The 25,234-nt window shown below is 50.6% G+C and overlaps 9 protein-coding genes across 9 annotated transcripts; 3 read left to right on the top strand and 6 right to left on the bottom strand.

The window, feature by feature from the left end:
• Nucleotides 1-101: 101 nt before the first annotated feature.
• On the top strand, nucleotides 102-722 carry Aud_004241 (carboxymuconolactone decarboxylase family protein; the record flags this gene model as incomplete). The annotated part of the gene is made up of 1 exon (XM_043289181.1): nucleotides 102-722. One exon carries the CDS (start codon nucleotides 102-104, stop codon nucleotides 720-722), a length of 621 nt encoding a protein of 206 aa, XP_043145116.1.
• A 68-nt stretch (nucleotides 723-790) lies between these two features.
• On the bottom strand, nucleotides 791-2,188 carry egl2 (putative endoglucanase; the record flags this gene model as incomplete). The annotated part of the gene is made up of 4 exons (XM_043289180.1): nucleotides 791-1,673; nucleotides 1,720-1,784; nucleotides 1,831-2,042; nucleotides 2,107-2,188. The coding sequence occupies 4 exons, from the start codon at nucleotides 2,186-2,188 to the stop codon at nucleotides 791-793; spliced, it is 1,242 nt and encodes a 413-aa protein (XP_043145115.1).
• Nucleotides 2,189-3,363: 1,175 nt separating this feature from the next.
• On the bottom strand, nucleotides 3,364-4,965 carry cbhB (putative 1,4-beta-D-glucan-cellobiohydrolyase; the record flags this gene model as incomplete). The annotated part of the gene is made up of 1 exon (XM_043289179.1): nucleotides 3,364-4,965. The coding sequence occupies one exon, from the start codon at nucleotides 4,963-4,965 to the stop codon at nucleotides 3,364-3,366; it is 1,602 nt and encodes a 533-aa protein (XP_043145114.1).
• A 3,761-nt stretch (nucleotides 4,966-8,726) lies between these two features.
• Nucleotides 8,727-9,605, top strand: Aud_004238 (formyltetrahydrofolate deformylase; the record flags this gene model as incomplete). The annotated part of the gene is made up of 1 exon (XM_043289178.1): nucleotides 8,727-9,605. One exon carries the CDS (start codon nucleotides 8,727-8,729, stop codon nucleotides 9,603-9,605), a length of 879 nt encoding a protein of 292 aa, XP_043145113.1.
• Nucleotides 9,606-9,989: 384 nt separating this feature from the next.
• Nucleotides 9,990-11,397, bottom strand: Aud_004237 (M20 family metallopeptidase; the record flags this gene model as incomplete). Its single annotated transcript, XM_043289177.1, has 5 exons — nucleotides 9,990-10,219; nucleotides 10,263-10,390; nucleotides 10,434-10,823; nucleotides 10,867-11,249; nucleotides 11,302-11,397. The coding sequence occupies 5 exons, from the start codon at nucleotides 11,395-11,397 to the stop codon at nucleotides 9,990-9,992; spliced, it is 1,227 nt and encodes a 408-aa protein (XP_043145112.1).
• Nucleotides 11,398-12,366: 969 nt separating this feature from the next.
• On the bottom strand, nucleotides 12,367-14,029 carry Aud_004236 (putative flavin-containing amine oxidasedehydrogenase; the record flags this gene model as incomplete). The annotated part of the gene is made up of 3 exons (XM_043289176.1): nucleotides 12,367-12,513; nucleotides 12,559-13,923; nucleotides 13,976-14,029. 3 exons carry the CDS (start codon nucleotides 14,027-14,029, stop codon nucleotides 12,367-12,369), a joined length of 1,566 nt encoding a protein of 521 aa, XP_043145111.1.
• Nucleotides 14,030-14,586: 557 nt separating this feature from the next.
• Nucleotides 14,587-16,932, bottom strand: Aud_004235 (putative thiamine pyrophosphate enzyme; the record flags this gene model as incomplete). The annotated part of the gene is made up of 13 exons (XM_043289175.1): nucleotides 14,587-14,614; nucleotides 14,660-14,822; nucleotides 14,873-15,045; nucleotides 15,094-15,194; nucleotides 15,251-15,558; nucleotides 15,606-15,656; nucleotides 15,705-16,059; nucleotides 16,105-16,288; nucleotides 16,334-16,479; nucleotides 16,525-16,619; nucleotides 16,668-16,717; nucleotides 16,764-16,797; nucleotides 16,845-16,932. The coding sequence occupies 13 exons, from the start codon at nucleotides 16,930-16,932 to the stop codon at nucleotides 14,587-14,589; spliced, it is 1,776 nt and encodes a 591-aa protein (XP_043145110.1).
• A 712-nt stretch (nucleotides 16,933-17,644) lies between these two features.
• Nucleotides 17,645-19,430, bottom strand: Aud_004234 (cytochrome P450; the record flags this gene model as incomplete). The annotated part of the gene is made up of 5 exons (XM_043289174.1): nucleotides 17,645-17,819; nucleotides 17,871-18,037; nucleotides 18,097-18,207; nucleotides 18,260-18,580; nucleotides 18,651-19,430. 5 exons carry the CDS (start codon nucleotides 19,428-19,430, stop codon nucleotides 17,645-17,647), a joined length of 1,554 nt encoding a protein of 517 aa, XP_043145109.1.
• A 1,826-nt stretch (nucleotides 19,431-21,256) lies between these two features.
• On the top strand, nucleotides 21,257-21,798 carry Aud_004233 (uncharacterized protein; the record flags this gene model as incomplete). The annotated part of the gene is made up of 3 exons (XM_043289173.1): nucleotides 21,257-21,565; nucleotides 21,619-21,726; nucleotides 21,796-21,798. 3 exons carry the CDS (start codon nucleotides 21,257-21,259, stop codon nucleotides 21,796-21,798), a joined length of 420 nt encoding a protein of 139 aa, XP_043145108.1.
• Nucleotides 21,799-25,234: the final 3,436 nt, after the last annotated feature.

Here is a 25,234-nt window from a genome sequence, read left to right as displayed (position 1 = left end):
TCACTCTAATTCCCTATCAACCACATTCTACAAGACCTCACTCCGTCGCACACTCTGCCCAATTCTGCCCAATCCAGCCAAAAACAGAAGCTACATCCAAAATGCGTCTCCCCTACGCCCCCTCCAACCCACCCCCCGACGCCGACCCCTCCACCACCGAAATCTACGCCCGCATCGCCGCCCGCAGACACCCCCGCCCACTCATCCCCCTCGATCTCTCCCTGCTGCACTCCCCCCCAGTCGCTGACGGCTGGAATAGCTTCCTAGGCGCCATCCGCAGCCGCACAATTCTCCCCGGCGCCCTCCTCGAGCTATCCGTCTGCCGCGTGGCGGTCCTCAACGGCGCCGTGTACGAGTGGAACGCGCACGCGCCGCTTGCGCTGAAGGACGGGGTGACGGCCGACGAGCTGCGGGCGGTGCGCGAGGTGGAGGCGACGACTACCGATGCGGGGAAAGAGGCGCTGGGGCGGAGTGTGCTGAGTGAGGTGCAGCGGGCGGTGGTGCGGTATACGGATGAGATGACGCTGCGGGTGAGGGTTGAGGAGGAGACGTTTGAGCGCTTACGGACAGTTGGGCTGGATGAGAGGGAGATTGTGGAGTTGACGACGGGGGTGGCGGCGTATAACTGTGTGAGTCGGGTGTTGGTTGCGTTGGATGTGGGGGAGAACAATGGGAAGGAGATGAAGAGTGTGGAGGAGTTGGTTGCTTCTTTGAATAGGTAGGGGTCAATGGCAACTCAAGTCAATTCAATTTTAAGTAAGAGATGCTAGCTATATGTGCTAGGATGAAGCTACAGGCATTGAAAGTAGTAGTCGTTCAGCTTCTGGCAGGTATATGGGCTGGCGCACGAGGTTGGACCGGACCATCCGATTCCACCACACTGGCCATAGTGCTGAGCGGTACCGGTGCCGCCAGGGCTACTAGTCGTAGTGGTGGTAGTAGGCTTGGTGGTGGTGGTGGTCGTCTTGGTCGTAGTTGGAGGTGTGCCACCCGAACCACCGGGAAAGTACGGCTTCAACAGCGAGAGATAGTTCTGATAGGCGGTGCCAGACGGCGGCTCCATACTGAACATGTAATCCGCCCACCAGGGACCAGCTGCCCACCATGAAGCGCCCATCCACACATCCGAGTTGGCAGACATGTAGTCAAGCATGCCCGTGACAGCGGACTTGCACACGCTGTTGGCGCCCCCGGCGAACTCGCCCAGGAAACCTTTCTTACCATTGGTCTTTAACCATTGCGTGGCGGCCTGCACGCGCTCCTGGCCGATGGTGGAGCTCACGCAGGTGCCCGAGGTACCGGACCCGTCTGAGTCGAGATACTGGTGCATCTCGTAGACGATCTTATTCTGGGGGTCGGTGAGGGCCTTGAGGTTGTCGTTGACGTTGGTCCAGCTCCACGCGCCGGTCCACGAGTTCCCCTCGACGAAAATGTACTGCGAGGTGGCGCCGGCAGCACGGATGGCGTTGATGGCGGCCTGGTTGAGGTTGAGAACCAGGGTCTGGTCCATGTCATGGTACTCGTTGTCTGTTCCGTCAGCTTCTATCCTTTCAAGGGCGACAATCGATAACATACTGGTATCAAAGATGACATGGTCATTGGAGGCAAACTGGGCAGCCACGGTCTTCCAGAACGCAGCAAAGTCATTCGTCGACGAGATGATGTTGCCGTAACTGGCTTGTCAGCAATGCCTATCAGACCAGAGGAAACAAAACGCACTATCTCCCATAGTTGTGGGGATCAATCACCGCATATGCCCCCAGACTCGTGATCGTATTGACCGTCTAACCTCGTCAGCGGCGCTCTCAAACCCAGACCGTCAAAACGAACCGCCTTGAGATCATTCATATACGTCGCATCGGGAGTCCCCGTCATCGAGTTCGGGATCAGCCTCTCCATCCGGAAGGCCACGCGGAAGACGTTCATCCCGGCATCATGCAGAGTCTTGATCGCCGACGCGCTGGGCCAGGTATAATCAGTCCCCAGCACGCCAGGGAACTTGGTCTCTCCAAACTCGGCACAAGACTCGCTTGCCCCAAACCCTACCGATCACACCGTCAGCTTCATCAGAGATCATCAGAGACAGAGGGAAAGGGGGAAACATACAAACGAACCCCGAAGCCCGCTTCGCATTGGGCACCGCCAAAGCGAGAGGAAGAAGCGCGCAGATAATAGTCAAAGCTTTCATCTTGTGTCCAGTCTGTACTTACCAGCTATACACTGGAAAGACAAGCACCGCTCAACTCATGAAGCTATATATACTCATCACTGCCAAACAAGCAGACATCACGACGGCCCTTCGGACCGCTCCCCGACACTTTCTGCAGATCTACATGTCTGCAGGGACAGACCATCCCAAACCGGAACGGAGCCTGCCAAATCTGTCTAACCGATTCGTCACGGTAGTTGAGGGTGTAATCTCCGGGAATAGATTGCATGACGTCTACCCTGCAGGCGGCGACGTCCAAATTGGAGGGCGTGTCCTGCAGGGCTCACAGCACTGTACGAAGCGACCGAACGGGGTAATACCCCGACTACTCTGCAAGTAGACTTGCTGTTGAGTGTCGACTGTCCGAGGATGATCCGGCCTAGTCCGGATCGCTAGGCTAGCTCGAATGACCAGTATCAGAGAGAGTTGGGACTTCAGTTATTAACTCGGTAATACAACGTGATATTCCTCGAGTATTTCAACGAGCACATTAAACAAGTAATTACATTAGTCGGCTGCCCTTCACTGCACATGCAAATCAACGATTCCGGTATTAGGCTAATATCCGCGTATACAATACGACGCAAATGAGTCTGCGGGGTTGGGCCGCATAGCGCATACCCCGAGTCCTCGAGACTTTGCGGAGAATTAGCTTCCTTTGCCGGAAATTCTAAAAGTTTCACTTAAGTTCCAAGGCCTACGGTACTTGGCTCGTAAGGAAACTCTGCAGGTCAATGTCACACTGCCATCCTGCACCCCAGAAACCGGCAAGTGACCCCGGAGGAAAGGATATGCAGGCGCAGGGGATAATACGATGCTCTGCAGCAGATGACTCCTCGTACAGGCTAAATCACGGCAAACTAGAACTAGTCAGGGCCGAGACTTGCATTAGCTTGCTCCTACAGTGAGTTCTTCAGGTATTGTCCAATCAGCTCGATGGCATATACATTAATGCAGCCACCGAGTACGTACTATTAAGGGTCGGTGAGGCTTATTTGGCCTATGAAAGGAAAACATAAAGAGAAACCAAGGTAGATAAAATAATTGCATTGAAACATTGAATTCAACTAGTCAAGTAAATAGTAAAACATTTTCCTTCAAGTCGTCAACATCAATCCAGCTCCCGGCTATCTAGACAGTAGGAAGTCAACTATCTACAGGCATTGAAAGTAGTAGTCGTTCAGCTTCTGGCAGGTATATGGGCTGGCGCACGAGGTTGGACCAGACCATCCGATTCCACCACACTGGCCGTAGTGCTGAGCGGTACCGGTGCCGCCAGGGCTGCTACTCGTAGTGGTGGTAGTCGGCTTGGTGGTTGTGGTGGTGGTGGTGGTGGTTCCGCCACCGGGGTTCGAACCACCGCTGTTGAAGGTAGAGCCGATGGGGCCGACCTTGATGTTGGAGTAGACGACGGAGGCGTCGGCGTGGTTGGACTCGACATCGGGAGGCGAGCCAGAGGAGATGTCGCAGGTACCACGGGCCACACCAGGGGTGGTGGAGGCGGCAGTGGTCGGGTAGTTGCTGTCGAGCCAGAGCATGTTGGACGCATGGTCATCCCACAGGGACATGACGAGGACCATGCCCTTGGCGAGAGCAGCGCCCATGCCCTCCAGACCGCCGTGCTTGGCGAAGACGTTGGTGTCCTTGAACACACTCTTCTGGGCGGTGCAGTAGTCGTTGGTGATGGAGTTGCCGCTGATGCCGGACCAGGTCGACTGCGAGTTGGGGATCACCTTGCCGTTCTGCACATAGAAGCGCTTGATCTCCTTGAGGGTGCCGCTGGCGGTGCCGTCGTTGGTGATGAACTGGGTGACCACGGTGAACTTGCTCTTGGTGTCGACGGTCATGCCGGGACCGTAGAAGGTCTTGTTGCCCTGGCGGAAGGAGTTGAAATCGCATCCGTCGGGGTCGCAGGTGCCGCCGTAGCGGTCGGTACTGTAGGTGCCACCGCAGGCGTTGCCGGTGCACATCACCTGGCCAGGAGTGTCGCAGGGGTGAGGGGTGAAGGCCGTAGAGATGCTGTTGGCCTCCCAGATATCCATCTCCGCGCAGCAGGAGCCGTGGTTACCAGTACCCGCATTGGCATCATTGGAGGAGGGCTGCCATCCGTCGACGTTGGCCTGACCGTTGATGAACTTGAGGTCGCGAGGGCACTGAGAGTCGCAGTAACCAGTACCGTATTTAGCACCAGCCTTGTTGGTTGGGTACTTGGACATGCCACCGTCGGCGTCCATGGCGACAAAGTACAGAGCGCCGTTGAGACCACAGGGGAGGTTGGAGACATCGACATCAAAGGTGAACTCCTGGTTCAGCAGCTTGAACATCTGGTAGGTGGAATCGTCCTGCATCATGTACAGACGCGAGCCAATGTTCTTCTGCTGGCTGCTGGTGACGAAGTTGAGGCGGAGGGAGTTGCCGCTGGCAGTCACACCATAAGTAGACTGGTAGTTGGCACCCTCGAGGGCGCAGTTGGTCGCGCAGGTCTGATCGTCCGGGCAGAGGGTCTTATCCCAGGTGTTGCCGGTGTAGCAGTTGGTGTAGCCGCCGACGTTGTGCACCCAACGCCAGTTGGCATCGATGACCACCTTGCCATTGTTGGTGGTGCAGCTACCGCCGGCGGTGCAGGTCTGCCAGGTCATGGAGGGATGCACTTCCGCTTGGGAAGTACCAACCTGCTGAGCCTGACCAGAGCCCAGAAGGGCGGCCAAGATGAGCGCGCTCTTGTACATGCGGTAGGAGAAGGTAGAGGCCAGCATTGTGATGGATTGTCAAAGAATTGACTGGTTGAGGGAGCGATGAGGATGAGGATGAGAATGAAGACGAGATGCGAACAGAGGTAGACCTGCTTTTATATTTTATGAGCATGAGAACGAGTTGAAGAGGTTCAACATACACATCCGCTAAGGACGTCCGTGGATTGGTGCAGCAAGCTGCTCAACATCGTCGTCGACGGCTTTGCGGACCGTATGCCGTTGTATGTCCCCATGGGGAAGAGTCGATTCCCCGCGTGGAAGCGTGAAGAAATTACAGAGTTCAGTCAACTAGTGCAACGAGATGAGCTGTGATTGATGCCTTTAGCCTCCGGTACCTCGACTAGGAGCTAGTCGGCGCAGTGCCTTGACCGATCAGGAATCGGCTAAATAGCCGTCTCGTCAGCGGTCATGCAGCATCTTAGTAGAACAACACTAGTTCGTACTCTTCACTCCCTACTATGTCGTATTACATTTCTGCAGAACCTCAGGGTTCATCTTTCCTGATTCGGCCCGTTACGCCGCCGCTTTTTGCTCAGGCACCAACTGTCGGATCGTGGCCATGCGTGCTCAGTGCGTATCCTGAGCCATCAGGAAATAACTCTGGAGCAGCCAAAGCCTTTAACAAGCACTAGCCTTATAGTTAAGCAGAGTCCTATACAACTTAAAGGGGCCGCGGATCTGGCTACTGATACTAGTATTTGACATGAAGCTTTAAGTGCAACCAACTCTCAAACTGCCCTATACTAGAATGCTATGGAGAAATGACAGTCTGTTTTGGATATGTACCCCTTCGCTTCGGTTTCCACAAGCTCCTCTCTCAGGCAATACATCATGTCCATGTCAGGCTTGCATTAGGTGTGGAGATCCCAGGCAACAATCAACTTGTCGTCAAATGGTAGAGGTTAATTTAACGACAACGAACGACAGCAGTTAATCTGTCCGATCCGGCATAATTTCGTAAAGAGCCTACTTTCCGGCAGTTCCGACAACTTCAGGCACTCTCTCCCTCCAGTTAGGATCTTCCGGCCCTGCTGCTCTTGGATGTTGCAGGGTTCTCGCGTCGCATTTATGTATGACATATTGCGCTACTCGTTCAGTCGTGTATAGCTCGGAAGATCAGTATCAATAGCTGCTCCCAAAACGTGGCAAACAGCATGAACTGCAGCTCCTCGTGAACTCATAGAATGATCATCATACTGAAGTCTCACTCAGCATAATCAAGCACCTTGGGTATGCCTTTCCTAATATCTTCCAAATCTACTCCGCTTGTAGTCATTTTCATGCTTCTTGTCTGAGGGTGAATTTACCCCACTGATATTGAAGGAGGAACAATTAATGTATAGCGAAATGACCTGTGCCAACTTAGGGGAATGCTGTAGTTGCAGGAAAAGGTCCCTTAGAGAGAATCGATCCGTAGTATGGGTACATTATAAACAGGTGAGCTGAAAAAGTAGGTAGAGACATGACGGACCAAGAAATTTAGTTCGTGCGTGTCCTGACCATGAATTGACGTGCCCGGATCATCAGGAGTAATTCCGGACTCATGATCTAAGCTCCTTGAAAAGCAGCGGGCAGGGACTGTCCAGCATCGCTTGATGTGACGCTGAGTGCAGGCTATCCTCATTCTTCCTCGGCATTTGGGCGGCATCAGCCGATCGCTTTTGATTAATTAACTGTACTACGCCACAGACCCTGCAATCAAATCGTGGGCAGGTTGTAATTCTTCTCCGACTTGCAAGTCGCTAAGTATTCTCCTCCTGTTATCCGAATGATTTGTGCCCAAATCAAGAATGCTGAATAGCCCTTCCGTTCCCTAACCGGGAGCCCTAGTAACTTGGCGTCAGGATACCTGTACCACATGCTTCTTACTCTGCTATATCCGCTCTCTATTAATCTATATCCGCTCTCTATTAACCTATATCCGCTCTCTATTAATCTATATCCGTCATCTGACCATAGTATAGGTCTTGCATTTGATGATAGTGTCATAGCCAATCACCATTGTCCACTGTCCGGTAATATCGGCACTATATAGGTATGATTGTTTCATCAACCAATCCGGAAGGATCTCAGTCTTCGTGAGTGACCAGCAACCGAGTCCAATTTGACCTGCCTTAGCGTCCAGATAGCGAGATAGAACCAGGACTCATCTGACTTGCCATTTCTCCTTATCCGTCTACCACTTACTCCGCAGTCCGCACCCCGCTAAATTACTGCCAGTACCCCTAAGCGCCGACGTCGCAGAGTAGAACGTGGCTATCCTCTATAGTGCTTGTGCACTTATGTCTCCTGACCCACGGAGTAAATATTTACCCTTTCACCCTCATTTTTTCCTTCAATCGGACTGTTTCCTGCTTAGTAAATCGGACCCTCTGTCAACTTACGCAGTCCTCAATGACCGAAACCCCCGTGATATCACCGCTCGTCAAGCTGACTCTCACATCCACAGCACTCTGTAGTAATTTGACTTGGAAGTATACATAATAACCCCGCGGTGGCAAAAGGCGAGCCCGGAAATGAAACTCAACCGACCTGTTTCAGATGGTCAGAATGGGAATGGTCGATACGAGAGGGGTAACTTTCTAATTAACCTTCGTGAACATCAGCAGCCAAACACAAACTCCGGATTCGAAACCCTTTAAGGGCACCTTGGCGTTGACATGGTGCTACTGCCTGGATTGTCGGCTCTTGCAACCTAAATCCCGAAAGGTACTCTGGCAGATCTGGTCGCCCAGGCATGGGGTGTGCTTCGGTGAGAAATGCGGGTATGGTTAGATCTTGTCCGTAAGGCCTCAGGACCGGTAGACACTGCAGGTGGCTCTTTACGGTATTCTGGCCTGAAGATGCGGGGAATCGCTTAGGTTGAGATCGCTTGATCTGAACAATTTGCCCAAGACGGAGGATCCAACCGAATATGTCCGAATTGGGAAATATATTCAGCGCATGAGGCTGTATGGCGTTCATGGCTTGTGTAATCGCTTTTGTTATTTTCAATGGTATTATACTTCCAAGAACATCCACATGCTAAACCTGCATCTTTATCGTGTCTAGCTAGACTAGATTATTGATGGTCCGGTTCTTTCGACATGGAGGATAAAAAAATGATATATCACTTATCGTTCTCTGTATCAATGAAAAGCAGTATTCACATAAAGTTTCTAAAATTATCAAGCAGGTATAGAACGAAGACCGAGGATGGTCGCCGCATTTACGAAGGTATATACATACAAACGTACTACCTCTAAATGGGTTCTGCTATTTTTTACAAACCCTTCTCACCCATTCTGCAGTGGTTAGAGCAATCAAGGCAGTCCAAGTAGCCTTAACTAATGGGAAGAGAGGTTTAAACCTGTTCTGCGAAGTACATATACTATTAGTGTATTCAAGGACTCGATCTATCTTTGGCACGATATTTCTTCCTGGTAGATATGTCCATGGAATATCACCTCTACATATTCCAAACTTATGGCTGATGACACACAAGCTCATCATGAGCTACTGCTATAGGCACTATGATCAGCAACAACCATACCTCCACTGCTGATAACAATTGTCAATGATGATGCTCAATCGGGAAATGGTAGCTAACCCTAATCTTATCAATCAGCCCCACCTTAGTCAGCGCCGAAAACGGCGCGGGGTTTTCTTCCCTTTTTGTTGCGTAAATTCCCACATCGACCGGATCAGCCCATCTTCTCGCTGCTATCTACCGTCCATTGTCTTTGCTTTCGCTGCAATTCAACACTTCCCCTCGATTCAACATCATGGACAGCTTCATCCTCACCCTCTCCTGCCCGGACCGCCCCGGCATCGTCCACGCCGTGACCGCCTTCCTGGTCGCTCGCAACCTCAACATCGTTGACTCATCACAATTCGGTGATCCCACCTCAAAGCGCTTCTTCATGCGCATGCACTTCGCCGCCTCCGCCTCCCCCACCGAGGCCACAGACGAGCACCCCCAGCTGACCGTCGACGAGCTGCGCGCCGCCTTCGAACCAACCGCCAAGTCCCTGGCCATGGACTTTGCGATCCACCCCGTCGCCCAGAAGCCCCGCGTCCTGATCATGGTCTCCAAGATCGGCCACTGCCTCAACGACCTGCTCTTCCGGCAATCCACCGGCCAGCTCGCTATCGAGGTGCCCCTGATCATCTCCAACCACCCGGACTTCGCGCCGCTCGCCGCAACCTACAACGTGCCCTTCGTGCACCTGCCCGTCACGCCGGACACAAAGCAGCAGCAGGAGACGCGCGTGCTGGAGCTGGTGCGCGAACACCAGATTGACCTGGTCGTGCTGGCGCGGTACATGCAGGTGCTGTCGCCGATGCTGTGCGAGGCCATGTCCGGGCGCATCATCAACATCCACCACAGCTTCCTGCCCAGTTTCAAGGGTGCGAAGCCCTACCACCAGGCGTATGACCGGGGTGTCAAGATCATTGGTGCCACGGCGCACTTTGTGACGAGTGATTTGGACGAGGGCCCGATCATCGAGCAGAATGTGGTGCGGGTGAACCATGCGCTGAGCCCCAAGGAGTTGACTCATGCGGGCAGCAATGTCGAGAGTAATGTGCTGGCGACGGCTGTTAAGTATGTGACTGAGCGGAGGGTTTTGCTTAACGGGCACAAGACGGTTGTTTTTGCTTAGACTGTGCTTGCAATCTCTATTTGTTCTCATAGTCGGCGGCTTGCAGGTGGCACTAAAAGTCTTAAATAGGGTTATACAGGATCTAGACTCATTCAGTGACGAGTACACCAGTACAGTCATTCAGATATACTATCTCAGTGGAGAATCATCCTCATATTTTACTAATGATGCATGATGCCAATGGCGCGATTGATTGGCTGGAAAGGGCAGAGGATATCTTGACGTCGAAGAGACGTCGGTAAGCGGCAGATGTTCGTTTATAAGTAGAGACATGGCCAGCTGAATCAGAAGAGAGCATAACTCTTCTGGATAAACTAAATATACAATGATACCTGGGATGGATAGAATCGTCAGAAAACCTGAATAGCATGGCTAATCCAGAGATCACTCCAGAATTGCAATCTCCCATTGCTTCTTTGCTGTCTGAAAGTGTCCCTCATCAGTCAACATCTCCCACCCGACTATTGCTAGAGACTTGCCCACAACGACTGCCTCCTCGTGCGCAGTATCTGTCCCCGCAGCAATAGCAAACGAAGAATGGTGAAGGAATGACCCTTCCTGGTCCGTGACGGCGAACATAGCATGCAATGTTGGAACGAGATAGCTCACGTTCCCTACAGAGTCAGCCGTAGTCTTTGCTTGAGGACCAAGACGTACCGATATCTGAAGAGCCCGTCAAGACCTTATCGTGGCTCTTAGTGATATTCCGTCCATAGCGAGCCATGTGAGTCTGGTATCGTCCGCAGAGGGTGTCATTGATCTTGATATCTGTATACAGTTGATCCCTACATGATTAGCATCGCTCAAAAAGAACACTAGGAGACATACTCGACAATATCGACGCGACAACCCGACGATAACGCCCCTGCCTCGATGCAGTTCCTGACTCTCCCCACCAGCCGATCCAACCCCTTCAACGTCGGACTGCGCACCTGCCAGTACGCCTTGGTCCGCTCCGGAATCACATTGGCCACAGTGGGCGTCTCCGTAAACGCGACGTGCACCCTCTCATCAGGCTGCATCTGCTGCCTCAGCACAGACACATTGTTGTACGCACTAACTAGAGCATCTAGCGCATTGATCCCGTCCCAGGGGTTACCCCCAGCATGCGCGGACTTACCTGTAAAGTCGCAGTGAATCTCCTTGCGGGCGTTCATGAGTACGCCGGCGACACCGTCCGAGTCAACCCCGGGGAAGAGCTTCTTCGGTCCAGCATGACTAGTCTGTCAGTTATTGTAACCAGACGAAGCAAAATACTTACGCCATCAGCGAGATATCGACCCCTTTGTACGCCCCATTCTCAATCAACTTTGTCTTCCCACCGCCGTTCTCCTCGGCCGGTGTCCCGAGCAACTGCGTCCGTCCAGGAATTCCATACTTCTTCAGCAGGGCTGACAGCGCCAGGAATGCTGCCACACTGCTCGTGGTAATGAGGTTGTGCCCGCACGCATGCCCGATCCCAGGGAGAGCATCGTACTCCGCGTTGAAGTTAATTAGCCGGCCGCCGGACCCGCAAGTGGCTTCGAAGGAGGTGTCAAGTCCATAGGCGTGGCGGGTGACGGTGCAGCCTTGGGATTCGAGAAACGCGTAGATGGTATCGTGGGCTTTGTGCTCTTGGTATGCGGTTTCAGGGTTCGACCATATCTAGATGAAATCGGTCAGTTAGCTGATAGAGGTCGAGTTCTGAATGGAATACCTCTCGGTTGAGCTCTCGCAAGGGGGACTGGAGATTGTCCAGGGTTGCGTCGATGGACGCTTTGATCTCGTCAATGTTGGGTGTATGGATTGCCATGATCTCTTCCTTGATTGTCAGTAGGGGGCGTATACTGGTGTGTCAATGACAGAATGACTGCCCTTATTATACGCCCGCAAACACCGCGCGGTCACTGCACCCCCACGCAGCCATGGCAGATCAAACAGCTACTGTCTCTCGGCAAAGAACCAGGAATTCAATTATGCACGTCTGCTTATCAATGCGGGGTAAGGCTTCAAGCAGTAATTATCACGAAGATACGAGGGTCCAATTGCGGTCGCCAGTCACTGTCGATCTCTTTGACATGATCGGCAGAATGAATCCATAGGCGAGCCGTGGTACCTGCTTCTGCTTCTCTCCGCATTAAAGATGGGTAAGCACTCGGGTTTCATTCCGTATGCCATTAACCAATCCATTATCCAGAATCCATGAAATGGTAAAAGGAAATCAAGAGTTACGCTTTGACGAGTAACGCTTCGCAGTGGCGGATCGGCCGAGGTAGCTTCTCCCCGGCCATATCTATCGATATCTTGCTAGAATCATCCCAAGTTTTCCTATCTTCAGGTGACTACCCCTATCAATCGTCCATCTTCCTTGCTTAATTCCGCACTGCCAGTCAATCTGACACTGTTCTGCTGTCATCGCACTAAACACCGAACCCGCTAACTAAGGAAATCTCTCCTAAGCCAGTAATATTCTGGGCTTCAACAGTAGAGAGCGGACCCTGTTCCTCCCTCCGCAGACCCGGCACTTGTGGCATAGACCGGAATGACTGCGGCTATCTCGGGCCTCGCATAGGGAGCATTTTCCCGGTTTGCCTGCTTCTTCATTATGGTGTTGACAACCGACGAAGGATGCGATTTGCGGAGGAGTGACGCCGTTGACTGAAGCCAGAAGTTGGTGCAGGAGCTGTCCAACAAGACCGACCTGGAGATCGAGAGCTCGCGATAGTTTCTTTGACTACACGATAATTACACTAGTAGAGTTATACCCTGGCAATGAAGATGATTACTGCTTTCGTTTATACCGCTTCCCATGGGACACAAGCAGGTACTTCGCGAATAGATCCTCGGCGAAATCGTCAAACGGCTCGTACGCAGCCCCAAGGCGATACGCAGCTGCCAGACCGGAGATGCACGCAATCTCATGCATATTCTAAACACCATCAGCCAGTCCATATCACCAGGAGAGAAAACCTACCACCATAGTCCAAGCCCCCGCATACGTCGTCCGATTCTTCCCATTAATGAACATCATCCCCGGCACAACCCGCAGATAATGCTGCCATCGATGCCCAAACTGCCGCCACCACTTCTTCTCAATGATCTTGTCGGGATCAACGCTCTCCCACGTCCACAGGTGCTTCTGTCGATCATTCAGGTAGATGGTCTGGTAGACATGCCGCTCCGGCTCGAGCGGGGGATTCCCCTCCCCGACTCTGTCCCGGAACTGATGCTGGTAATTCGAGCAGTCGAAGCCCATCTCAATGCACTGCGGCGCGTGCGCAAACGAGTGCGTGAAGTACATGGGCGCGAAGCCCTCCCATCCGTCCGAAGTGCAGGTAGGCGGCTGCTGCTTCGCGAACGCGATCTGCTGCGTTTTGGTGGCTGAGGCGCCCTTGGTGCAGAGATCGGACTTGTAACGTGTCTCGAAGATGCTGTTGAAGTACTCGCTGTCGGAATGGGTGATGGTGATGTCGTTATAGAAGGCTACGCCGCCGAGGACGTACCGCTCGCGCCAGGTGGCGTGTTTGCCTAGCAGCGTCTTGGCTTCGTCGGCGGGAAGCGAGAGGACGAGTTCGTCGTACATCTCGCAGAAGTCGTCTAGGACTGCTTGCACGGTTGTGCTGTTTGGATCCGTTGGCCGGGGACGGAGCCTGATGCCGTGGCTGTCTCGTTGGAGGATTTCGACTGCGGTGTTGAGACGTAGGTGTACGCCTTTGGACGCCAGGTCTGCGGCCCAGTCGCGGTAGAAGTCGCTTAGTTTGGGAAATGTGTACATGGTCGGCTGATTGGGGAGTAGTGTATCTGGATCGTACTCCCATAGTCTCATATTGGGATCATTAAACAGTCTCTCCAGCAGTCCGGCCGAAACATTCGGTGTCTGGTTGCCCGTTCCCAGAAACAGCGCCATGATCGGGATAACCATCTTATTGGCAAAGTCCTCGCTGAACCGGAACAGCTTCATTATTACCTTGACAGGCATGACTCCCAGGATCGGAAACAGGCGCTTAATCCATTTGAGCACGCGGCCCAGCTTCTTGATCTCGTCGGAGAGCTGGTCGACCAGCGGCGAGGGAAATACATTCGTGAAGAAGTTCTCCACGCCCTTGCCAAATGCGACTTGCAGTTTCACTGGACGAGGCTCGTAGCCGTACCTCCGGAAGAAGTTGAAGGTGTGTCGGAAGATCGGGGAGCCACCCTGCACGCCATCATTGAGCCAGTCGGCGCCGTAGCGGGACTCGTCGAGGGAGATGGAGGTTGCTTGGCCGCCGGTGTAGGAGGCAATATCGAAGAGGGTCACGTCGAAGCGATCGGGATGGTTGGCCAGAGCAGAGGCGCAGGACTATTTATTCAACTGGTGTCTGGGTAGATCGATGTGGTGGATGAAGGCTTACCATGCCAGCAGGCCCAGCGCCAACAATTGCAACTCGGTTTTTCTTTTGGGGCATTTTGCTATTCTACGGCTATTCTTACAATATGTCTTTGAAAATTTAGACCAGGAGTCAGATTGCAGTTTTGAAAAGCGTACATCTTAAATATGATTGTCATGCGTGATCATGACATCAACTTCCGCAATCGTGGACAATCACGATCCGATCTCAGATCGATCGGATCGGGCCTTGATCACTCAACAGAATAGCCTATTATTGCCGTAAAAGCAGAATAATCTCTGATAAGGTTATTGGAACTTTTCCCCGTTCTCCGGATTCCTGTTCATCTTGTTTCTCGCCAGCTCCGTGTTCCTTTATCTGACGTCAACTGGCATCAACTTGTTACGATCAATCTCTAAAAGCATAGTAGCATACTTAATCCTTCACTTATAGTCGATAGGCTATGTAATCAATATTATGCTAGGAACATGGTTCTAGTGGATCCTTACACTGGGCATATACTCAATCGCTGTGCTTTCGAGGCAAGAGGTTGCAGCATCTAAGGGACGAAAAAGACCTTGACTCAGGCCTCTATGAGCTCAACTCTTGGATAGTCTTAAGGGACATATCGTATGTCACTTCTCCACCCACATGGACGGAACCCTACCTATCATCAGCTTTGCCTCGGAACACAAGGAGAAAACTCACCGAGCTTCAACAACCGCACACCGACCCCCTTGGACAACCTCAATGGCCTTCTGCAGTGTCGAATCAACTTCGTCCGCCTTCGTGACCGTAGCTCCCCACGCGTTGCCGGCCGCAGCCGCAATCCCAGGGTAATCCGGCGATGGCTCAAACGACAAATTCAAGTCTACATCCATTAGCGTGGCCAGCGACTCTGACAAAAAGGAAAGGACTTACCCGCTCTGTTCGACTTGGACGCCAGACCATCCTTGTGGACGAGCAATGTAGACACCTTGGGAGCGTTCCAGCCACTATTATTCAGCACAATCAAAAGGAAAGGAATGTCGTATCGCCGTGCGATCCAATACACGGATTCCATCTGCGAGAAGAGATATGTGCCGTCGCCGACGCTATAGCTGTCAGCTCAGCTGTACACTTCAATGAGCTGGGGAGCTTACATAGCGCAGATGAAAGAATCTCGTTTGGCCATTTTGACACCCAGCGCTGCACCGCCGCCCCAGCCGAGGCCGCCGGCGCCGCTGCCGTAGAGCGTGCCGGGCTGGTATGTTAGTCAGGTGAGGTCGAGGGAAGTGGCAGTAGCAGTGGCGCACATACCTTGGTAAGGTTCAAGTGATGGATGATGGGAATGGCGTTTGTCACCGCTTCAATCACAATAACACTGTCTTCAGGTAGATACTGCCGGAGTTTGGACGACAGGTATGGCACCGTGACGATGCCTTCCGGTGAAGGCACTTCGAGGTCGCGTAGGCTCTGTCTCCATTGTTTGTAGCGTGCCGCGCGTGCGTCAAATGCCTCGGCGTATTTGGCTCGGTCGAGAGATTGCTTGTCGAGGTAGGCGTTAAGCTGTTGCAAGGCTAGCTCGCAGCTGACCTTGTATCGCCGGATAGCTTGCATGAAGAACACTACGGGCGTTGGTATCGAGTAGACTTAGCTAAGGATTCGGGCTCACCTGGCATCTGTTGCTTCAACGGATCTACGTCGAGGTGGAATACTTTCGCTCCTGTGCTGCGTAAGCTATTGTTTGAAGAAAGTTGTACAAGGAGCATACCATCTGCAGGTTTGCCTGCTGTCGGAACCCAAGGAACATCACAGTCCATCACGAGGATGACATCCGCCTCGCATACAGCCGGATGTGTGCTAACCGTCACGCCGAGGTATGCCTCGTGATCACTGCGAAGACTCACGTCCGATCCGACAGTCTCAATAACGCTGATAGGAAGCTTGTCGCATAATTCTGCTAGGAGCGGCGGCGTTCGTGGATTCCGGCCCATATAGCCCGTAATGATCAACGGCCGTTTGGCATCCACCAGAGCAGCGGCGATACGCTCGACTTCGGGTTCAGGCAAAGCACAGGGCGTGACGGGGCCCATGAGTTCGTTTCCAATGTCGGGAATTTCCACTTGCTGCTTTCATAAGTAACCAACTTCGAAATGAGAACGCTAACTTACCTCCTCCAGGACTTCTCGTGCAGCAGTAAGGTACGCTGGACCCTTTGGATCAGACATGGCAAACTGCATAGCGCGATACACCATCTGCTTGATGTTGCGGCCAGTACGGACCTCGCCTGAATAACGGCAGTACTGTCGCACGATGGATGCTTGGTCGGGCACATCCTGCAGCCAGTGGATGAATCTACAGGTGTTAGATGGCTTTGAGTCAGATATGGTCATAGCTTACTCTGTTCTCGAACCGAGCATCTCCCCGCTATCAGTGAAAGGACTCAATCCCGCAAAACACAGGACCGGAACTCGGGTGACGGAGGCATTGTGGATGGATTGACCCATTGCTAGGGTTCCGCAGTCGACATGTACAATGACGCATTGCTTTTGAGTCAGTCGGTTTCATTTTAATAATAGATGGAAACGTACTGGAGATCCGGTAACTTGGGCATAACCCAAAGCCGCGGATAAGGCGACCAGTTCCGAAGGACAGGTGATGATCGTAGGAAATTTGGTCGAGTTTTCTTCACTCCTCATCAGTTGTGAGTCTTACTCGGACTGAGAGTGCGTACCCTGTTTCGCTTTGATCATGGCTTCCACCATAGCCGGATGATCACTCCCCCTGATCACAGTCAGAATGATAAGAGGAAAGAGGTTTGTCGACTGACAAATTCACAAAACAATACTTGACTCCAGCCTCAACTGCATCGTGTTAGCTCCACCCATCAACAATGACAAAGTTCATATACCCAATGCCTCAAAAAAGCCAGTGGCAGCGGAGCCAACACGCGCATCACTTTCCCATTTCCGTTTCTTGGTCTGTATATCGCGGGTCATTTTGAATTCTTTGGATGCGTGAGTGCTATAGGTATCGATTCTCTTTCCAACGCAGAAACGGGAGGCTTTTGAACATCTCACTGGTCTACCGCTGGGAGATAATCAAGTACCGAACGAGAAGCAAGCTGGTGAGCCTTGCAGAGCTTGTGTTTCTTGGCGCGATTTCGGAACATCCGGGGACCAATCAGACGCGCGCAAATTGGGGTAGCCTCCTTCCTTCCCCGCGTTGCCTGCCGATGGACATGCCGAAAATTATTCATTGCCTTACAACAGTAGGATATGGAGACAGATATCGTCTGGGGAAGGCCCACACCACAAGCCGATCCAGGTACAGCGGAATTTTGCCGCTGGAGTAGAGGAAATTAAATCATAGCACTGCAAGGAGTATCCACCAGCCTTGACGTGGGTCAGGATCGGATTATTTCAAGCCTGAAAGACGTAGACCGTAAATCCTTTTATATACTTTGCAATAGTCTACATCACTAAGGACATACAACTGGAGCTAGTGCGCGGTAGTAGCGAATCGAGTATATGCGACCTGACAAAAGGTATCATACTCCAGGAAAGTCGCACGATTCTTGCAGTGGGCACCGTTCATAGTAAATGAATGATGGGCAGATTCCAGACAAAGTCCAAATTCAAGTAGCTTGAGCCCTCCTCATAGTCATGGTGATAAATATTCATCCTGATAGCTTCTGTTTACGGGGACATACTAATGACTGTGCTCTTCCAGAACTTTGACATACACATTATTCATGCCCCTTTCAGTCTGTCCGATAAAATTGTCGCGGGTCATCTCGACGTTCTTCTCAGTGGTGTCGTGCAGGGCAAGGTTGTACCGCCGAAGCAGTGTCCCAAGTACGAGTTTCATCCACACCAAATTCATACTGTTCTTTTAGTCATCGTAGCCTGTATCCAATGGCACCTGAGAAACTTACTTCTGTCCCAAGCAGCCTAGCGTTCCTTTAGAGGCCGGAACGAGATATCTTTGAAGACTCTGGAGGCCCTCAGGGTCCAGCAACCAGCGTTCAGGGATAAATTCGGTGGGACTAGGGAAGATGTCCGGGTCCCTGAGAATGAAATACGTCGACATGCTTACTGGTGTCTATAAATCATGAGCGACAATTGCAGTAGTACGGTGCTCACCCGGTAAAGACTACATACTCCAGAGGGAATCTGCCAATGCTGATACTGCAAATCCTCATCCGGTGCGATACGGGGAAGACGAGTCGTCACAATGGAAGACAGACGAAGGCCCTCCTTGATGGTTGCGCTCTACAGAGAGTTAACTTCGCTGTCGCGGCCAGAGCCATAGTGTGCCAGTTACAAGATATGGAAGTTGTTCCAGGGACCCCACGGTCGGCATGGAAGCCACATCGGGGATGTTCGTGAATAGCTCTGCTTTTAGTTTCTTATAGACAGCATGGTTGTTGAGAATATGGAAGATGCTGATGGCCATAGCCTGTGACGGGGCGTCCGTGCCCGCCATCATGAGAAACATGGCATCGTCCTCCAGGCGTGCGGACGACTTCTCGCTTGCAGAGACAAGGGGATCAGCAAGGATAGCTGGATAAATGGCCGTTGGCCGCTCCTTTCCGCCAGCGAGTCTGTGCTGTTCGATTGCGCGATGGACCCAATCTCGGACTTCCTGCTCATATCAAGCGTTAACGCCTAAGCCCCCCGTGTTTAAGAGGCTAACAGCATGGGGTTCGGCTAACCTTCTCAAATTCATGAACATGACCATACGAAGGCACAAAGTATGTCACAAGACCGGGAAAAATGCGTGCGATGTAGGATAATATGGGAATCTGTCGGTTGAGCCGGCAAAATTCAAACAGGTTATTGATACGGGTTTTCCAAGTCGCCACTAACGCGGGCTGATCCAGGTAGTGAGATCCCACCTGCGTACCAAAGCAGTATTGGGACAGCGTGTCGCAGGTGAAACACTGAAAGGCGGCATGTAGCTCTAAAGAATCGTTGCTGCTCGCCAGGGCCGAGAAATGCCGGCACAGCGATCGCACGTTCGCGCGGATGGCCGGTTCAAACTGGAAGACGGCGTTCTTCTTGAAGAACTGGCCCAGGACCCTTCGGCGGTCGCGATGTAGCGCATGTCCCTCGGTGGAAAAGATCGACTCCGGGTAGGAGATGAAGCTGAACCAGGGGTCTTTGTTGCGATGCGTTCCCGGGCCAGCGTAGAGCGTGCTGTAGTAATTGGGGTCTTTGATGTGCAGCTCGTTTGGCTTGATTCGAATGATTGGGCTATCATACTCTCTATGGAGACGATCTATTTTCCAGGTGAATACCCCTCCCTTGACTAGTTGGAAATATGCCTCGTACAGACCAGTCGCGGCTGCCAGGCGAGGACCAGGGAACTTAGCCAAAGGACTTAGGAACAGGCGGTAGAGAACGATGGCCCCAATGTAGGCGATGGCGCAAAAAGCGATACAGAACCCATAGTAAAGACCGCTGTACAGGTATTCCTCGATCGTGAAGGCCATAGTGCTGATAAGGCGGCATCAAGGACAGAGAGCAACGCACCCATCCATGCCCTCTGTGGAGCGCTGATTCTGGGAGTTTTTGTAACATAAAAAGCTCCGCAAGGGGGAGGGAGCGGTGTGCAGCTAACAAGGAGAGTGTCACAGGGTATCCTGCTAGGAGTATGTAAAATGTGCAGCCCAAACAAGGAGGCAAGGAATACGAGTTGGCACGAATACATATTCGTAAGATTTCGGAATATTCGCATTCGCATTCGCAAGTTTCGAACTCGCGCAGGATATGATTCTCAAAGTTGAAGAGTCTCATGTGATGCTACTTATGTGGTCACTGCTGACGAGATGCGAAAACGCTCTTCGTTCTAGATCTCATCCCAGCGTCAGTCAGGGAAATATTTATACAAATATGGAAAATTTACTAGGACCTCTATTCTCGGAATAATTGGCCTGCTGGGCATGACATAACAAAATTTCAACTTTAAATCTCTTGTGCACCTCGGGATCTCTGAATATATGGCCTTGAATTTGGGCTTATGCGCACTCCTTCTGCACACTATTGCCACACGTCCCCACTTCTTTAACCATCTGTACACTTCCCCACGAGTGTCTGAATCGCTTCGCCCCAGTTCCCCATCTTCTTCCGCTCATGCAGACAGCGGCGTTGATGTTCACGATAATGTGACTTTATCAGCATTGCCTCTAACCAAGTAGTCATTATTATCTCCCACATCGTCAGCCATGCCCACCACAGCAGCAGGGATGAAGAGCTTAGTGTGTCGAGTGTGTCAAAAGGCCTTCTCCAAGGCCGAGCATCTGAGGGTAGTTACTCTCCATTCTCGCATGGAACATCGTAAATGGCCATAGCCTGCGCTGGAGCATCCGTCCCAGCAAGCATTAAGGAAGCGTGGGTCGTCTGTTAAACAACTGAACTCTCCTTCACTGCCGGGTACTTGTCGTTTTCCAGGGGGAAAGCCTTCGTATCAGGTCTGGACGGTATTTTGGACCACTCGCTTACTTCCTGCCATTATCCCATCTCTCGGGAACGTTGATATTTGTCCGTTCACTTTGCATCTATGCGATATGCTTGATTGGCTATCGCCTGCTACTTAGCCCGATTGCAAAATTTCCCGGCCCAAAGCTCGCAGCTGCAACTAGATGGTACGAGACATATTTCGATGTTATCTTAGGCGGTCGCTTTTTGTGGGAGATTGAACGTATGCACCAAAAGTATGGACCGATTGTTCGAATTAGCCCTTTCGAGCTGCACATTAAAGACGACAATTATTACGATGTCATTTATACCGGACCGACCCGGAGACGGGATAAGTACCAATGGTTCCTCTCCGTAGGATTGCCGTATTCTTCTTTTTCAACAGCGGAATATGGCCATCATCGCCTACGGAGGGGAATAATTGCCCCATATTTGTCGAAGCAGGCTATCCGGGCATTTGGATGTTATTCAGCAGAAAGCTGACGCGTTGAGCGCCCACTTTAAAAAAGCCTGTAATAATGGCGCACCAATAGAGTTGCACGCATATTTTGTGTCATTTGGTGTCGACACAGTCTCACAGTTCGCATTCGGAGTACGCGGTTGCTTTGATCTCCTGGCTGCTGAACAGTTGGAGGATAAATGGAAAAAGGGAGTCAACGGCGAGAACTTACTACTTATAAGACATTTTCCTTTCTTGATCCCACTATTTCGCGCGGTTCCTTTATGGCTATCCTCTCTGGTTGTCCCCGCATGCAGGGATATACATTTCATAGAGAGCGTAAGTTCCGCTGGTGATGGTTGGATTAGGTTGTTAACAGAAGTATAGCAGATCGAACACCGCATGGAAGACCTTTACCTTGGGGATGCAAAAGGGCCGAATACCATCGCCCATGACGTCGGCATATTCAGGACGATCATTCACAGCAAGAATATCCCCGCAACAGAGAAGAGTATTCGGAGGCTTACTGACGACGCCAAATTCTTGATGAAAGCTGGCACGGATGCCCCGTCCCAGGTCATGGCTATTACAATGTTCCACGTTCTTCAAGATAACACCATAACCGAGAAACCAAAACTAGAACTCAAGGCCGCTAATCCAAATCCAAACATTGGGCTTTCCTTGGAAACCCTGGAACAGCTTCCGTATCTGGTTAGTGGCCATCGTTAAATCTGCCGAAGAGCTCTATCTCACCATAGTACTAGTCGGCCATCATAAAAGAAGGCATCCGTATTTCTTCGATTGTGATTTCTCGTCTTCCGCGCATTGCTGAAGAATCTCTCAAATATCAGGGATGGGATATCCCTCCTGGAGTAAGCATCAGCTAGTTATCTTTGGAACTTATCGGAGCTGACAACAACTGCTACCATAATAGACGCCAGTGAGCATGTCCACTTACATTATTTTGAGAGATTCGAAAATAATCCCGGAGCCACTTGCGTTCAGACCGGAACGCTGGACACAACAGGGCGGTGAAAGTCTCAACAGATATCCTATGCCGTTCTCTAGAGGCAGCCAGGCTTGTTTGGGTCCGAGGTATTGGTGATCTCCAGTCACGCTAAGCCACCATACTGATCTGTCTCTAGCATGACATATTGCTGGTGTTATCTCGTACTGGGCACTATCCTACGAAGGTACGAGCTCTCGTTGTATGACACTACTGAGAAGAATGTGGAAATCGTCCGAGACTGTTTTAATGGACAAACAAGACCAGGGTATAATTGCATCCAAGTGAAGGTTGTGAGGGAGCTGCAGTGAACGAGCAGGAACAAAATTTCGAGTCGGATTCTTCTGTATGAAGTAAATTGCACAAAGCTTTTGATGAACATGGCATTCCTAGATGATAACGTAATTGTATGCGACATCGAACCTCCCACGACTCCAGGCCGATTCTCCCACCCTGAATCCTCCAGCGACTGAATCAATTTTCCATCCGACAAGAAGAATCAGCACTTGTATTACATGGAAGAACCAGGTTTGCAGTAAAAGCACATAAGCCGGTGAGTCTAAGACATAACGATACGCGGGTGCAGCGTCGACATACCCTTATCAACCAGTGGTCAAAAAGTACGGGTTATTATACGGGAAAAGGCCAGAGCTTAGAAGCATCACAAAACAGTTGAATTCTAGGTATGAATGACCGCGGCCTATCCTAACTCAAGCTGCTGTACGCAAAGTGGCTCATTAACTATTGTCTCAGCAGAAATCAGGTCCATCTACTGACTGGAAAGACGAGGGCCAGCAACTTCGTTGAGCGGCCTGATGATTTTACATCAAAATATACCCGCAAATATCATTATCAGCGTGCAAAGTGCGAGGACTCTGAGATCATCAACCGACGGTTTGAGCTTATTCGGAACACTATGGTATTCTTCAACGGATACCTACAACTTTCATGAGGTTAGTTTTCAAATTCGCGTAGCCCACGCAGAAAAAGTAAATACAGCATCTTGCCATCAAACTAGCCTCGTGCGAGCGAATGCATCAGTCCTTCTGGGTGGCCTCAGGCCATCAGGTCCCAGGAGCATCTACTCTGGCAAGTTCTATCAATCTCAGTGATACAAGACATAGACCTTGATTGGCTGATTGGTGTGAGCCATAATGTATTGAGCTAATAATGGGCTCGGCTTATAGTATTTGGATAAAATCTCTGAGAAGCTTAGGCAGAGTCCTTTTTGCACCCTTCTATGCGCATCAGGATACCTAGGGGTGTAATAAAAGTAACAGAAAGGATTTACGAATGGCTATCCGTACTCGCCGCCATGAGGAAAGTTGCGTCGTGAACGATTGCGTTGTATGTCGCTGTTGCTGCCAACATTTGGCTGTTCGGGGGTACTGGAAACAGTATAAGGTCACTGGCAATGAACATAGACGCTGAATAGAGCTTCAGTTGAGGATTGATGGCATAACCATTGAACTTTCGGCCTTGGTGATTATATTTCAATTGAGAGACCGCTTCACTGAGAAGGCATTTGTGCTCGGCCTTCACGGGCTATTGCATGAGGGTATGCTTGTAGCCGGAATACGGAGGGTCACAGTAGTATGGATTTCGGATGTGCAGTCTCGTAGGCTTTATTCTGACAGCGGTGGCATTATCTGGTCTAGGAGATCAACCGCCACGTGAACAATGAACTTCTGATCAATTGAAGTATTTTCAGCGGAGCTTTGTCTTTGGGGCCGGGGTTGGACTGGGATTTTTCGCCAAAACGGCTCAAATAGGGCCCCGGTAAAGAGTGAAGTCAATGGCAATGCACCATATAGGATGGGGAAGCACTGGCGTATTAAGACTGACGTATGTTCAGTATTGTTGACATTACGTCGCTTCTATTGCTGGATGTCATTGAAAGAGTCATCCTTGAACCATGTAACAACTAGCAGCTAACCAACCACAAGTGATCATCATACCCCTGATATCAAGTTGACAGCCTATGCTCCAAATATAGTGGATCCTAGATTTGAATAAGTTACTCTTCCTGCCATTCTTGGTACGAAGTAAGTTGAACTTTATGATAATAATTCATTATATAGCACTGGATGCCCAATTTAGATGACTTAAGAGACTTTCAATCGCCCATAAGTGGTCTGTTTCCTGATAACAGCAACTAGCTATTCACCCAGTTGGTCCAGACTTGAAAGGAGGACGCCTTAACCAAGAGTTCATGGAGGATAAGTGTGCTTCATAGGAGGTCAAGTTAAAGCCTTATGCACTGCATGAGTGTAATAAGTTGTGATCTATAATGTATACCTGTCTAGCATGAAATACTAGTACATATATTCAATCTGGATAAGGATTAGGAGGCTAATATCCTCCTTCTTTTAAACCAGTTAGCATGCATACATACATATATATATAATTCAAGGCAGCAGGAGCTTTGCATGCTAATGGCTGTATAATTAATTTATTAAGTATAGTAATGCCTTTATTTGAATTAACACCTAGATATAGTGTTTATATTCAAATTATAACAGCTGCGACAAGGCCAGAACGGGTAGCTTAGGAATCAGATTTGGTAAATTAGCCCATCTGTCATGCTATGTAGCTGAGGGTAGAACAGAGAAAAATACTATAGGAATGTAGGACTAGTCCCTTGCAAATTAATAGCATAAGAGAAGGGGAGTAAGAAAATTAAGAATATTAACAAAGATAGAGACATAACTTAGTACTTTGAAGAGAACCATTTCTTCATTCTTGTGGATGGATCTCACCCAAGTAGCTATATTAGTAGTAGCGCCTCCTAGCCTTGACAAATCGACTGCCCTGTTATGAGCTAGGGACATTCCAGAAAATGCACAGTACACTTAGCTTATTTTACTCAAGAACCAAGAACCAAAGCACTGAACAGGACCCTGACAACTCCCGCTCACTTGACTCTTATAGGAGGATAATTAATATCACTTAGCAGCACTGCCTCTGCTCAGTGTTACCACTTCTTGGATCAGGCGTATTAATGAGTATGCTAGAGGGGATCACCAAGCGCCAGGAATTCTCCTTTCAAGCAGCGTCCTATATAGCTCTTATATTTACATGGTAAAACGTACAATAGCAGAAGGAACTGAGAGGATAGGCTACCTTTGAGGGCCCTGGCAGCAAGGGACAAAAGCGTAATAAGAGGGAGACAAGAACACTGACACAGTATTCCTTCTCCGCCTTGCTATACAGTCGAATCTTGCCGCAGTTTGTGGAATAGAATACCCTGACTACGAGTTGAGATAAGAAATCGTTGAAATCAAGATTTATGATATGTTTACTAGGGCCAATGATCATTAAATTTCATTATGTTTGTAGTATTTGTTCAGTTGGCGCAATTCCTGTTTGCTACG

Source organism: Aspergillus udagawae (genome assembly GCF_001078395.1).
Source record: "Aspergillus udagawae IFM 46973 DNA, scaffold_3, whole genome shotgun sequence".
NCBI classification, from domain to species: domain Eukaryota; kingdom Fungi; phylum Ascomycota; class Eurotiomycetes; order Eurotiales; family Aspergillaceae; genus Aspergillus; species Aspergillus udagawae.
This window is presented reverse-complemented; position numbering and strand designations above follow the sequence as displayed.